Source organism: Scyliorhinus torazame, chromosome 1, assembly GCF_047496885.1.
Source record: "Scyliorhinus torazame isolate Kashiwa2021f chromosome 1, sScyTor2.1, whole genome shotgun sequence".
Taxonomy (NCBI): Eukaryota; Metazoa; Chordata; class Chondrichthyes; order Carcharhiniformes; family Scyliorhinidae; genus Scyliorhinus; species Scyliorhinus torazame.
In genome coordinates, this window is record NC_092707.1 from 408,334,589 (window position 1) to 408,349,372 (window position 14,784).

The following is a 14,784-nucleotide window of genomic DNA, read 5'->3' on the forward strand; positions in this document are numbered from 1 at the left end:
TGTTCATCGACGGGGCTCGGTGTTCATCGACGGGGTTCGGTGTTCATCGACGGGGCCCGGTGTTCATCGACGGGGCCCGGTGTTCATCGACGGGGCCCGGTGTTCATCGACGGGGCCCGGTGTTCATCGACGGGGCCCGGTGTTCATCGACGGGGCTCCGTGTTCAGTGTTCATCGACGGGGCTCCGTGTTCAGTGTTCATCGGCGGGACCGGCGCTCATCGGCGGGACCGGCGCTCATCGGCGGGACCGGCGCTCATCGGCGCTCATCATTCAGGACCTGTCGCAAAGGCTGTCAGTAAGGGCAGGGATAGTCATGGTGCCTATTGTGTGTCTTGGTCTGTGTGTGTGTGAAAACTGGGCGTGGAGGCCGGGCCTGGACGTTCGGCCTGGGCGCTGAGCGTGGATACTGGGTGTGGGCTGGGTCAGCTGAGCTCACGCCCCTTGCTCACCTGTTCCAGTGCTCAATGTTGAGGTTCACCCATGGGAAATATTGGGCAGGGAAGCAGCTCCATGGTACTGTGACCCCCCGCCCCCCCCCCCACCTCGACAGTGATCGCTACCCACCCCCCCTGAACTGTTTCCCCAGGGTGGTCCAGAGCAGCTGAACTCACTCACTAATCCCCCTGTTGCTCGATATCACCTTTCGCTGCCTATTGATTTCAGGCTATCCATCAGAAGATATTGGACAACAACTTCATCATCCTGATGCACAAGTATTTAAAATGGGGTCAGGAAGAGTCTCGGAAGTTTTACGCAGAGCATTCAGGTATGGGCCCATACTCCTGGCAGTGTTTCTTCTTGTGATGCGGATGCTGCCCCAGGACCAATGTTTCTTTGCCGCGTTGCCGTTGTGTTCCCACGCACCTCCTGCCCTTGGTGTTCCAGGCTACAGGACCCGGGTTTGGAAAATGCTGCCATAGAATCCGAGGATTTTCAGCACAAACGGAGGCCATTCAGCCTGTCATGTATGTGCTGGCTCTCTGTAAAGGCTTCTCTGCTAGTCCTACTCTTCTATCTTTTCCCTGTTGCCCTGGATTCTCTCTTCAGGTAATTGTCCAATTCCCTTTTGGAAACCTGGATTGAACCTGCCTCCGCCAAACTCTCAGGCAGTGCATTCCAGATCCTAACCAGCTGCTGTAGATTTTTTCCCCTGTCACCAGTCGCTTTAAATTGCTGTCCTTCTGTTCTTGGTCTTTCCATCTGGGGACAGTTTCTCCCCATCGACTGTGTTCAGACCCCTCATGATTGAGAATATCGCAAACGAACCTCCCCTCCACCTTCTCGAAAGAGAACAGCCCCATCTTTGGCAATCTCACCGAGTTGCTGAAGTCCATCGTCCTTGCATCAAATCTAGTGAATCCTCTCTAAATCCTTCACATCCTTCCAGTCGTGTGATGCCCAGAAATGGATACGTTCACCCAGTTGAGGATGAGCAAGTGTTTCAGAAAGGTTCACCAGGATAATAATTATCTTTATTAGTGTCACAAGTAGGTTTACATTAACACCGCAATGAAGTTACTGTGAAAAGCCCCTAGTCGCCACATTCCGGCGCCTGTTCGGGCACACACGGAGAATTCAGAATGTTCAATTCACTTAACAGCACGTCTTTCGGGACGTGTGGGAGGAAACCGGAGCACCCGGAGGAAACCCACGCAGACACGGGGAGAACGTGCAGACTCCGCACAGACAGAGACCCAAGCCGGGAATCGAACCTGGGACCCTGGCGCTGTGGAGCAAGAGTGCTAACCACTGTGCTACCGTGCCGCCCACAGTGTCCTTGCTTTGCACTCTATCCCTTTTTATAAAGTCCCATGTCCGATATGCTTTGGATGGGTAGCACTGTGGCTACAAGGATGGTGCAGGAGGGAGGGTTGCAGATTTCTGGATAATTGGGGCTCATTCTGGGGTCAGTGGGACCTCTACAAACGGGATGGTCTACACCTGGACCAGAGCGGTACCAATATCCTGGGGGGGAAATTTGCCAATGCTCTTCGGGAGGGTTTAAACCAGTTCAGCAGGGGCTTGGAAACCTGAATTGTAGCTCCAGTATACAGGAGAGTGAGAGTAGTGAGGTCATGAGTTAGATTTCAAAGTTGCAGGAGTGTACCGGTAGGCAGGAAGGTGGTTTAAAGTGTGTCTTCTTCAATGCCAGGAGCATCCGGAATAAGGTGGGTGAACTTGCGGCATGGGTTGGTACCTGGGACTTCGATGTTGTGGCCATTTCGGAGGCATGGATAGAGCAGGGACAGGAATGGTTGTTGCAGGTGCCGGGGTTTAGATATTTCAGTAAGCTCAGGAAAGGTGGTAAAAGAGGGGGAGGGGTGGCGTTGTTAGTCAAGGACAGTATTACGGTGGCAGAAAGGGCATTGATGAGGACTCGTCTACTGAGGTAGTATGGGCTGAGGTTAGAAACAGGAAAAGAGAGGTCACCCTGTTAGGGGTTTTCTATAGGCCGCCGAAATGTTCCAGAGATGTAGAGGAAAGGATTGCAAAGATGATTCTGGATAGGAGCGAAAGCAACAGGGTAGTTGTTATGGGGGACTTTAACTTTCCAAATATTGACTGGAAACGCTATAATTGGAGTACTTTAGATGGGTCTGTTTTTGTCCAATGTGTGCAGGAGGGTTTCCTGACACAGTATGTAGATAGGCCAACGAGAGGCAAGGCCATATTGGATTTGGTACTGGGTAATGAACCAGAACAGGTGTTATATTTGGAGGTAGGTGAGCACTTTGGTGATCGTGACCACAATTCCATTACGTTTACTTTAGTGATGGAAAGGGATAGGTATATACCACAGGGCAAGAGTTATATCTGGGGGAAAGGCAATTATGATGCAATGAGACAAGACTTAGGATGCATCGGATGGAGAGGAAAACTGCAGGGGATGGGCACAATGGAAATGTGGAGCTTGTTCAAGGAACAGCTACTGTGTGTCCTTGATAAGTGTGTATCTGTCAGGCAGGGAGGAAGTGGTCGAGCAAGGGAACCGTGGTTTACTAAAGCAGTCGAAACACTTGTCAAGAGGAAGAAGGAGGCTTATGTAAAGATGAGACATGAAGGTTCAGTTAGGGCGCTCGAGAGTTACAAGTTAGCTAGGAAGGACCTAAAGAGACAGCTAAGAAGAGCCAGGAGGGGACATGAGAAGCCATTGGCAGGTCGGATCAAGGAAAACTCTAAAGCTTTCTATAGATATGTCAGGAATAAACGAATGACTAGGGTAAAAGTAGGGCCATTCAAGTTCAGTAGTGGGAAGTTGTGCTTGGAGTCTGAGGAGACAGGAGAGGTGCTAAATGAATATTTTTCGTCAGTATTCACACAGGAAAAAGACAATGTTGTCGAGGAGAATACTGAGATTCAGGCTACTAGACTAGAAGGGCTTGAGGTTCATAAGGAGGAGGTGTTAGCAATTCTGGAAAGTGTGAAACTAGATAAGCCCCCTGGGACGGATGGGATTTATCCTAGGATTCTCTGGGAAGCTGGGGAGGAGATTGCTGAGCCTTTGGCTTTGATCTTTAAGTCATCTTTGTCTACAGGAATAGTGCCAGAAGACTGGAGGATAGCAAATGTTGTCCCCTTGTTCAAGAAGGGGAGTAGAGACAACCCCGGTAACTATAGACCAGTGAGCCTTACTTCTGTTGTGGTCAAAATCTTGGAAATGTTTATAAGAGATAGGATGTATAATCATCTGGAAAGGAATAATTTGATTAGAGATAGTCAACGCGGTTTTGTGAAGGGTAGGTTGTGCCTCACGAACCTTACAGAGTTCTTTGAGAAGGTGACCAAACAGATTGATGAGGGTAAAGCAGTTGATGTGGTGTATATGAATTTCAGTAAAGCGTTTGATAAGGTTCCCCACAGTAGGCTACTGCAGAAAATACGGAGGCATGGGATTCAGGGTGATTTAGCAGTTTGGATCAGAAATTGGCTAGCTGGAAGAAGACAACGGGTGGTGGTTGATGGGAAATATTCCGACTGGAGTCCAGTTACTAATGGTGTACCACAAGGATCTGTTTTGGGTCCACTGCTATTTCTCATTTTTATAAATGACCTGGAGGAGGGCGTAGAAGGATGGGTGAGTAAATTTGCAGATGACACTAAAGTCGGTGGAGTTGTGGACAGTGCGGAAGGATGTTACAAGTTTCTAGAGGGGCATAGATAAGCTGCAGCACTGGGCTGAGAGGTGGCAAATGGAGTTTAATGCAGAAAAGTGTGAGGTGATTCATTTTGGAAGGAATAACAGGAAGACAGAGTACTGGGCTAATGGTAAGATTCCTGGCAGTGTGGATGAGCAGAGAGATCTCGGTGCCCATGTACATAGATCCCTGAAAGTTGCCACCCAGGTTGAGAGGGTTGTTAAGAAGGCGTACGGTGTGTTAGCTTTTATTGGTAGAGGGATTGAGTTTCGGAGCCATGAGGTCATGTTGCCTCTGTACAAAACTCTGGTGCGGCCGCATTTGGAGTATTGCGTGCAATTCTGGTCGCCGCATTATAGGAAGGATGTTGGAAGCATTGGAAAGGTAGCAGAGGAGATTTACCAGAATGTTGCCTGGTATGGGGGGGAAGATCTTATGGAGGAAAGGCTGAGATACTTGAGGCTGTTTTCGTTAGAGAGAAGAAGGTTAAGAGGTGACTTAATTGAGGCATACAAGATGATCAGAGGATTGGATAGGGTGGACAGTGAGAGCCTTTTTCCTCAGATGGTGATGTCTAGCATGAGGGGACATAGCTTTAAATTGAGGGGCGATAAGACAGATGTCAGAGGTAGGTTCTTTACTCAGAGAGTAGTAAGGGCGTGGAATGCCCTGCCTGCAACAGCAGGGGATGCCACCACTAAGGGCATTCAAATGGTCATTGGATAGACATATGGACGATAAGGGAATAGTGTAGATGGGCTTTAGAGTGGTTTCACAGGTCGGCGCAACATCGAGGGCCGAAGGGCCTGTACTGCGCTGTAATGTTCTATATACTCCTGGGTCTCTCTGCTCCTGCAAGAATGGTATCCTTTTTATTGCCTCTCATTCTTCTCACCAGAATCCATCACATTTCTCAGCAATAACTTTCAATAAGTGCCTGCCCGTTCCACCAACTTGCCTGTGTCCTCTTCAAGTTCATCACTACTCTCTTCACAGTTCACAATACTTTCACATTCAATGTCCTCTGCAAATGTTGAAATTGTGCCCTGCCCAGGCAAGTCTAGGTATTAATCTCGATCAAGATGCACAGTGGCCTCAATATCGACCCTGGGAAACCCACACCTTTCTCCAGTCCGAATCAAACCCTATTCACCACTGCTTGCTGTGGGTCAGCAACTTCCTATCCACGCTGCCACTATGCCATTTATCCCATGGGTTTCAACTTTACAGGCTGTTATGTGGCACTTTATCAAACACATTTTGGAAGTCCATATAAACTTCATCAACTGTGATACCCTCATCAAAGCTCTGTTTTCTCATCAGAAAATTCATGTGAAAATAGTGGAACACAGTTTTCTCTGAAACCCATGCTAGCTTTCCTTAACAGTTGTCCAAGCGACTATTGACTTTATCCAAAATTATTGTTTCGAAAAGTTTTTCCGCCATCACCGACTGGCCTCGAGTTTCTGGCCAGTCTCTGGCACCATCTCCATACCGAAGGAGGACGAGGTTTTGACCATTGCCTCTGCAGTTTCAGCCCTTACTTCCCTAAGTATCCTTCGATTAATCTGATCCGGTTCTGGTGACTTTGCAACTTTTTCACGACAGTCAGCCTTTCTAATATCTCCTCTTTACCTATTTTTAGCTCATCCTACGTCTCCGCCACCTCCTCTCTCACTATGAATTGGACAACATCTTCCTTGATTAAAAACTGATGTAAAGTGGTCACTTAGGACCTCACATGCCCTTTTTCTCCAAGTGTAAGTCCTCCTTCTGCCCCCCATTCGGACCTATTCCTCCTTTTAGCAATATTTTACCATTTATTTGCCTAGAGAAGACTTTTTGGATTCCTTTTTATGTCTCTTCTCACACTCTCTTTTTGCTTCTTTTCTCACTTCCCTTCTGATGGTCAGCCGAGTTCTCGTTTATATTGTCAACCCGACATCTGTCACGCGTCTCCTTTTTCCGCTTCGTCTTCCTTGTCATGTCTTTCATCAGCCACTGGATTCTGCCTTTGTTTGTCCAAACTTTCCCCCACTCGTCAGAATCTGCCTCTAATGTGACCAAACTATCTTCTCTTCAAAGAACGACCGTTCTAGTTTTACCAGCAATCCTCGATACCAATTTACCTGGGCCAGATCTATTGCTCCCCGTTAAAGTTCGCCTTCACCCAATCAATAACTTTTTTTTCTCTGATTTTCTTTTTATCTTTTTAAACCTTATGATCACTCTTCCCATTCTGGCACTTGATCCATTTCTTCCACCTCATTCCCCAGAACCAGGGTCAGCGACATCACCGCCGTGATTGGACTGGGAACACAATGTCAATTTTCTTGAATACAACTTGGGAAATCTGATGAAGGATCCTTGTTGCTGCAGGGCATCCTGTATATGGTGTACGCTACTACCACTCTGTGTCAGTGATGGAAGCAGCGAGTGTTGAAGGTGGGGGGATGGGGTGTCAATCAAGTGGGCTGCATTATTCCAGATGGTGTCGAGGGACTTCAGTGTTGCTGATAAAGAGACAATACTGTTGAAGCTTTTTGTCTTGTACTCCTCAGGAAAGATGCCAAAATTCAGAGGCAGCAGCAATTTGCAGGGCAGGAAAAAAGGGTGCTGATTGGTTTGCAAGTGGACTCTAATAGATCGAGGCATTACTTTGGAGAATGCGGCAAGCAACTAGTGTCCCCTCTATGTCAGTGTCATTTGCGAAACATTCAGCATTTTCTTACACAGCATGAATTGGTGCTTTGAAATTCGACATTCTTGTCTCAATGAGTGCAAAACAAAAGCTTCAGCGACATGTATCTTTTTTTCCCCCCAGCAAAACTCAAGTTCAGCACAACCAAGCAGCTGTTTGAGTGTTGTTGGAGCTGAGCTCCGGGAAAAGGCCGAGCATTCCATCGCACCCCTGACTCGTGCCGTACCGATGGCGGGACAGTCTTTGGAGAGTCAGGAGGTCAGGTATTCACCGCAGAATTTTCAGCCTCTGAGCTGCTTTTGAACGGCTGGACTAGTTCAGTGTTTGGTCAGTGGTAACCCCCAGGATATAAAGTGGGGGATTCAGCGATGGAAATGCTGTTGAATGTCAGGACGAGATGGTTAGATTCTATAAAGGTCAGTACCTGAAACTTGGGTGGCTTTAGTTGAATTGAAGTTACAAAGGATCAACCTGTCGGTGGGTTGCGATGAGGAAATGCTTCACTATCTGAGGGGGCAGTACAGAGGGAGCACCACAGTGTCTGCGAGATAGTACTGAGCGAGCACTGTACTGCTGGAGGGCAGTACAGAGGGAGCACCACAGTGTCTGCGAGATAGTACTGAGCGAGCACTGTACTGCTGGAGGGGCAGTACTGAGGGAGCACTGTACTGCTGGAGGGCAGTACTGAGCGAGCACTGTACTGCTGGAGGGCAGTACAGAGGGAGCACCACAGTGTCTGCGAGATAGTACTGAGCGAGCACTGTACTGCTGGAGGGCAGTACTGAGCGAGCACTGTACTGCTGGAGGGCAGTACTGAGGGAGCACTGTACTGATGGAGGGGCAGTACTGAGGGAGCACTGTACTGCTGGAGGGCAGTACTGAGCGAGCACTGTACTGCTGGAGGGCAGTACTGAGGGAGCACTGTACTGATGGAGGGGCAGTACTGAGCAAGCACAGTACTGATGGAGGGGCAGTACTGAGGGAGCACTGTACTGCTGGAGGGCAGTACTGAGGGAGCACTGTACTGATGGAGGGGCAGTACTGAGGGAGCACTGTACTGATGGAGGGACAGTACTGAGCGAGCACTGTACTGCTGGAGGGCAGTACTGAGCGAGCACTGTGCTGCTGGAGGGCAGTACTGAGGGAGCGCTGTACTGATGGAGGGGCAGTACTGAGGGAGCACTGTACTGATGGAGAGGCAGTACTGAGGGAGCACAGTACTGATGGAGGGGCAGTACTGAGGGAGCACTGTACTGATGGAGAGGCAGTACTGAGGGAGCACTGTACTGCTGGAGGGCAGTACTCCGGGAGCACTGTACTGATGGAGGGCCAGTACTGAGGGAGCACTGTACTGATGGAGGGGCAGTACTGAGGGAGCACTGAACTGATGGAGGGGCAATACTGAGGGAGCACTGTACTGATGGAGAGGCAGTACTGACAGTGCAGCACTCCCTCAGTACTGAGCCTCTGACAGTGCAGCATTTCCTCAGTACTGACCCTGTGACAATGCAGCACTCCCTCAGTACTGACCCTCAGACAGTGCGGTGCTCCCTCAATACTGACCCTCTGACTGTGCAGCACTCCCTCTGGCAGTGCAGCACTCCCTCAGTACTGACCCTCTGACAGTGCATCACTCCCTCAGTACTGACCGTCTGACAGTGCAGCACTCCCTCAGTACTGACCCTCTGACAGTGCTGCACTCCCTCAGTACTGACCCTCTGACAGTGCAGCACTCCCTCAGTACTGATCCTCTGACAGTGCAGCACTCCCTCAGTACTGACCCTCTGACAGTGCAGCACTCCCTCAGTACTGACCCTCTGACAGTGCAGCCCTCCCTCAGTACTGACCCTCTGACAGTGCAGCACTCCCTCAGTACTGACCCTCTGACAGTGCGGCACTCCCTCAGTACTGACCCTCTGACAGTGCGGCACTCCCTCAGTACTGACCCTCTGACAGTGCGGCGCTCCCTCAGTACTGACCATCTGACAGTGCAGCACTCCCTCAGTACTGACCCTCTGACAGTGCGGCGCTCTCTCAGTACTGACCATCTGACAGTGCAGCACTCCCTCAGTACTGACCCTCTGACAGTGCAGCACTCCCTCAGTACTGACCCTCTGACAGTGCAGCACTCCCTCAGTACTGACCCTCTGACAGTGCAGCACTCCCTCAGTACTGACCCTCTGACAGTGCAGCACTCCCTCAGTACTGATTCTCCATCACTACAGTGCTCCCTCAGTAATGATAATAATCTTTATTGTCACAAGTAGGCTTACATTAACACTGCGATGAAGTTACTGTGAAAATCCCCAAGTCGCCACATTCCGGCGCCTGTTCGGGTACACAGAGGGAGAATTCAGAATGTCCAATTCACCTACCAAGCACGTCGTTTGGGACTTGTGGGAGGAAACCGGAGTACCCGGAGGAAACCCACGCACGCTGTCTGTGTGGAGACTGCACGTTTTCCCCGTGTCTGCGTGGGTTTCCTCTGGGTGCTCTGGTTTCCTCCCACATGTATTGTGGGAGTGCAGCACTGTCAGCGGGGGCAGTATTGAGGGAGTGCTGCACTGTCAGAGGAGGCAGTATTGAGGGAGTGCTGCACTGTCAGAGGGGGCAGTATTAAGCGAGTTTCGCACTCTCAAGAGGGTCAGCACTGAGGTAATGCTGCATTGTCAGAGGGGTCAGTACTGAGGGAGTGCCGCACTGTCAGAGGGTCAGTACTGAGGGAGTGCTGCACTGTCAGAGGGTCAGTACTGAGGGAGTGCTGCACTGTCTTGAGGGTCAGTACTGAGGGAGTGCCGCACTGTCACAGGGTCAGCACTGAGGCAGTGCTGCACTGTCAGAGGGTCAGTACTGAGGGAGTGCCGCACTGTCAGAGGGTCAGTACTGAGGGAGTGCTGCACTGTCAGAGGGTCAGTACTGAGGGAGTGCCGCACTGTCAGAGGGTCAGTACTGAGGGAGTGCTGCACTGTCAGAGGGTCAGTACTGAGGGAGGGCCACACTGTCAGAGGGGGCAGTATTGACGGAGTGCTGTACTGTCAGAAGTGCCTTATTTAAAGTGAGAAGTTAAAGTCCCTGTTTAGTAGAATGGACAATACTTGTTGATTGGATAATTTTCTTTTCCGTTTTTTCCTAATGTTTATATTTGTAGGTAGATTCTTCTATCAGCGAGTGGTGGAGTTCATGACCAGGTATGTTTTGCAGGCACTACAATCCACAGTCCAGATTTCTGATGGTGGTATTGCAAAGTCTGGCATTGGCAGTGCCGCCTTTGCCTGGATGTTGGTAGAGTTGCCCTGCCTTTCACCTTGCTGTTCGTTTCTCTTCTGTTTGGCAGTGGTCCCTTGAGAGCGTACATCCTGGCTCAGGACGATGCAATCTTGCGTTGGCGGCAGCTGATGGGGCCCACCAGGGTGTTCCGAGCTCGCTACTCCGCCCCGGAATCCATCCGTGGCAACTATGGGCTCACGGATACCAGGAACACCACACATGGCTCAGGTGAGGATCCCAGGTCCCGGGCTCCCTTCAAACAGGGCTTCAGTGAGCGATCACTGGAAGGCCAGGTAACATTCTTCCTCGACCTCTGAAGCCCAAACAAAATGAATGTTTATCTTCAACGTCTACCTGCCCTTATTATTGCCCTTCATTAGTAGCAGTAATAAGGCTTGGGCTGGCCCCACTGTTGCTGTGTGGGGACTTGCTGCACAGGAAGTGTTGTCACTCACTACAGCTTGAGCTCCAGGGTTCAGAACTGGAGCAGCAGCTGCTGTTACTGCTGTGCAGGCCAGGAGCTTCTGCAGTTTGTGGATAGCCTCTTAACAGATGTAGTCAATCCTCAGCTGACGAGGGTGCAGGGAGGGGGAAACGGGTGACCACCAGAAAATTTAAAAAAGGAGCAGGCAGATGGTGCTGGATTCCTCTTGAGTGCAGCTCTCTCTCCAATCAGCAATCCTTTCTGAAGTCTGCTGAAGATGATGGTTTATGAGGGGAGTGCAGCCGGAACCAAGACCACGGCGCCACCGCTGCCTCAGCTGTACGGACGTGGTGGGGGCGGGGGGGGGGGGCTGCACAGCCAAGACCACGGCTGCCTCAGCTATACGGGCAGGGGAAGAGGAGGGTGCTCAGCAGTACAGTTGAAGAAGGCAGCTGGAAGGGCGATGGTGATTCAACAGTTAATGGCGCCATGGGTGACTCTAGGCTGCTACGTTGCCTCCTTGGTGTCACTGAGTGCCCTGAGCGGGAGGAATGAGCAGCCAGCCGCCATGCTCCACATTGCCACCAACAACATGGGTAGAAAGAAGGATGTGGTGCTGCAGTCAGCATTTAGGGAGTCAGGTAGGAAATTAGTAAACCAGACCTCAGAATTAGTAATCTCTATAGATTACCCCCAGTGCCACTGGCAAATGAGTATAGATATAAAGACTCCGCAAATAATTAGGAAAGTTAATAGAATGTTACTGTTTACTGGGAGGGGGAATTGATTACAAAAGTCGGGAGGTTATGATTCATTTGTACAGGACATTGGTGAGAACACATTTGGAGTATTGTGTACAGTGTTGGCTCCTTATTGAAGGAAAGATGTAAATGTGTTAGAACCAGTTGAGTGAAGGTTCACTAGACTAATACCAGGAATGAGCGGGTTATCTTATGAGGAAAGGTTGGAGAGGTTAGGTTTGTATCGACTGGAGTAAGAGTGAGAGGCGACTCAGTTGAAACATGTAAGGTCCTGAGGGGTATTGACAGGGAGGGATGTACAGAGGATGTTTCCTCTTGTGGGAGAACCTAGAATTTGGGGTCACTGTTTCAAAATTAAGGGGTTGCTCATTCAAGGTGGAGATGAGGGAAAAACATTTCAGAGGGTCTTCAGTCTCCGGAACGCTCTTCCTCAAAAGGCAGTCGAAGCAGAATCTGTGAATATTTTTAAGGCAGAGCGAGAGAGATTCTTGATTCACAAGAGGGTGAAATGTTATTGGGGGTCGACAGGAGAAAGGTTATCGGGGGTCGGCAGGAGAAAGGTTATCGGGGGTCGGCAGGAGAAAGGTTATCGGGGGTCGGCAGGAGAAAGGTTATCGGGGGTCGGCAGGAGAAAGGTTATCGGGGGTCGGCAGGAGAAAGGTTATCGGGGGTCGGCAGGAGAAAGGTTATCGGGGGTCGGCAGGAGAAAGGTTATCGGGGGTCGGCAGGAGAAAGGTTATCGGGGGTCGGCAGGAGAAAGGTTATCGGGGGTCGGCAGGAGAAAGGTTATCGGGGGTCGGCAGGAGAAAGGTTATCGGGGGTCGGCAGGAGAAAGGTTATCGGGGGTCGGCAGGAGAAAGGTTATCGGGGGTCGGCAGGAGAAAGGTTATCGGGGGTCGGCAGGAGAAAGGTTATCGGGGGTCGGCAGGAGAAAGGTTATCGGGGGTCGGCAGGAGAAAGGTTATCGGGGGTCGGCAGGAGAAAGGTTATCGGGGGTCGGCAGGAGAAAGGTTATCGGGGGTCGGCAGGAGAAAGGTTATCAAGGGGTCGGCAGGAGAAAGGTTATCGGGGGTCGGCAGGAGAAAGGTTATCGGGGGTCGGCAGGAGAAAGGTTATCGGGGGTCGGCAGGAGAAAGGTTATCGGGGGTCGGCAGGAGAAAGGTTATCGGGGGTCGGCAGGAGAAAGGTTATCGGGGGTCGGCAGGAGAAAGGTTATCGGGGGTCGGCAGGAGAAAGGTTATCGGGGGTCGGCAGGAGAAAGGTTATCGGGGGTCGGCAGGAGAAAGGTTATCGGGGGTCGGCAGGAGAAAGGTTATCGGGGGTCGGCAGGAGAAAGGTTATCGGGGGTCGGCAGGAGAAAGGTTATCGGGGGTCGGCAGGAGAAAGGTTATCGGGGGTCGGCAGCAGAGGTGTAATCGGGGGCGGCAGGAGAAAGGTTATCGAGGGGTCGGCAGGAGAAAGGTTATCGGGGTTCGACAGGAGAGAGGTTATCGGGGGTTGGCAGGAGAAAGGTTATCGGGGGTCAGCAGCAGAGGTTATCGGGGGTCAGCCGGAATGTGCGGTTGAGGTTCCGATCGGATCAGCCATGATATTATTGAATGGTGGAGCAGGCTCGAGGGGCCGAGTGGCCTCCTCCAAATTTGTATCTACATATAAAACAGGAGGATAAAGCACATGTATGCTTGGCTGGAGAGTTGGTGCAGGAGGGGAGGCCTTTAGATTTCTGGGATATTGGAAGCAGCTCTGGGAGAAATGGCACTTGTACAAGCCGGACGGGTTGTACATAGAGAGCCAGGAGCGATTTCCTTGTGGGGAGATTTTTCCCAGTGCTGGTGGAGGATGTGGGAACCAGAATAATATCTCCGAGAGGAACACCAAGCTTCACACAATACAGGTAGAGCCAGGCAGCATTACATTGGAATAAGAAGCTAATAGGTGGAGGGAAAGTAACAAAGTCTAAATCAGGATTCCTGTACACGTGGGGAATGTGAGAAGTGTGGTAAATACCACTGGTGACTGGTGCAGATTGCATCGTATGATGTTGTGGCTGTAACAGAGACCTGGCTCAAAGGGCAGGACTATTGAGTATTCCTCGATGCAAGATGTTCAGGAAAGGGAGATGTGGCATTATTGATTAAGGAGAAGATGACAGTTACAGAGAAAGGGAATTGGATTCTGATCTGGAAGGAAGACTGTGCAGGGTTCAGGGGAGAAGGCTGGGGAGTGGCACGAGGTGAATTCATCCTTCAGAGAGTAGGCGCAATGTGCTGACTGGTGTCCGCTTGTTCTGTAACTAGCGTATGATTCTGGATCATAAACCGTCTGCTGCTTTCCAATTGAATCCATGATTTGCGTCAGCATTGCAAAGTTGTCTATCCCAACCCGACTCCCTCATGCCGTCACTCAGTTACTCTGACAATACTGGCAACTGCAGCAAAAGCTGAGAGCAAGCAAGCTGAATGTCCCACATGTCGGCTCCCATCCGGTCTCTGGTCTTGCGGCTGGTCTCCGGTGACGCTTATCAAACACGGTCAGCATATTAATGCAGGGAGGAAACTTGGTGAATCCGCGCCTGGTTTCACTCCCTCCCTGTTCCCGGTTGGTTTTATTAACTGGTTTGGAACGCACTTATTCAAGACACACTGACCGTGCTACACGCTGGCTGTGTGTTTGCTAACAGGCTGCACACTCCATCCTGAAATAATCTTGGTTTGAACTGCTAGCTTCACTGATGTATGATAAAGTGCACAGGGCCATGGGGACAGAGCTGGGTGAATGGGGTTAGTTGGATCGTTCTTTCAAAGAAACAGTCTCTGGAGAATGGGCTGAATGGCTGCTATGAATCTAAACACATTGAACAGGGATCGGTGAGTAAGCAGAGGTTGAACAGGTTCCCTGAGCGCTCTCTAACCCCGATCCCACCCCGTGGTCATTCTCTCCGCTGTCAGATCGGAAAGTTTTGAAATGTCCCCCATCTCAGTTGTGTTCTGATTGTTGCTTCATTTTTCACCTCTCAGACTCGCCAGAATCTGCAGCAAAGGAAATTTCCTTCTTCTTCCCTGAGTTCAAGGAGCAGCAGTGGTTCAGCACCCAGGAGATGTCTTATCGACAAGGACAATACTTCTACCATTCCGAAAAACAAGTGCACCTGCTCAGGACGCAGCCGGAGCAATTGCTCCAGTCTCAAGGACACTGACCAGGGCGGCACCCGGGGGTGCTGAGTGTGGCCGGGGCCTGGGGGTGCTGAGTGTGGGCGGGGCCCGGGGGTGCTGTGTGTGGGCGGGGCCCGGGGGTGCTGTGTGGGCGGGGCCCGGGGGTGCTGTGTGTGGCCGGGGCCCGGGGGTGCTGAGTGTGGGCGGGGCCCGGGGGTGCTGTGTGGGCGGGGCCCGGGGGTGCTGTGTGGGCGGGGCCCGGGGGTGCTGTGTGTGGCCGGGGCCTGGGGGTGCTGAGTGTGGGCGGGGCCCGGGGGTGCTGAGTGTGGGCGGGGCCCGGGG

The 14,784-nt window shown here is 51.1% G+C and overlaps 1 protein-coding gene across 1 annotated transcript in view; it reads left to right on the forward strand.

Annotated features, from left to right (window-relative positions):
• Window positions 1–14,563, forward strand: part of nme6 (NME/NM23 nucleoside diphosphate kinase 6) — a 30,055-nt gene extending 15,492 nt beyond the window's left edge. The window contains exons 3-6 of the mRNA XM_072514653.1: window positions 665–767; window positions 9,987–10,026; window positions 10,173–10,333; window positions 14,308–14,563. Coding sequence (XP_072370754.1) covers window positions 665–767; window positions 9,987–10,026; window positions 10,173–10,333; window positions 14,308–14,486 — 483 coding nt within the window. The 3' untranslated portion in view covers window positions 14,487–14,563. The remainder of the gene's footprint in view (window positions 1–664; window positions 768–9,986; window positions 10,027–10,172; window positions 10,334–14,307) is intronic.
• The last annotated feature ends 221 nt before the right edge of the window (window positions 14,564–14,784 follow it).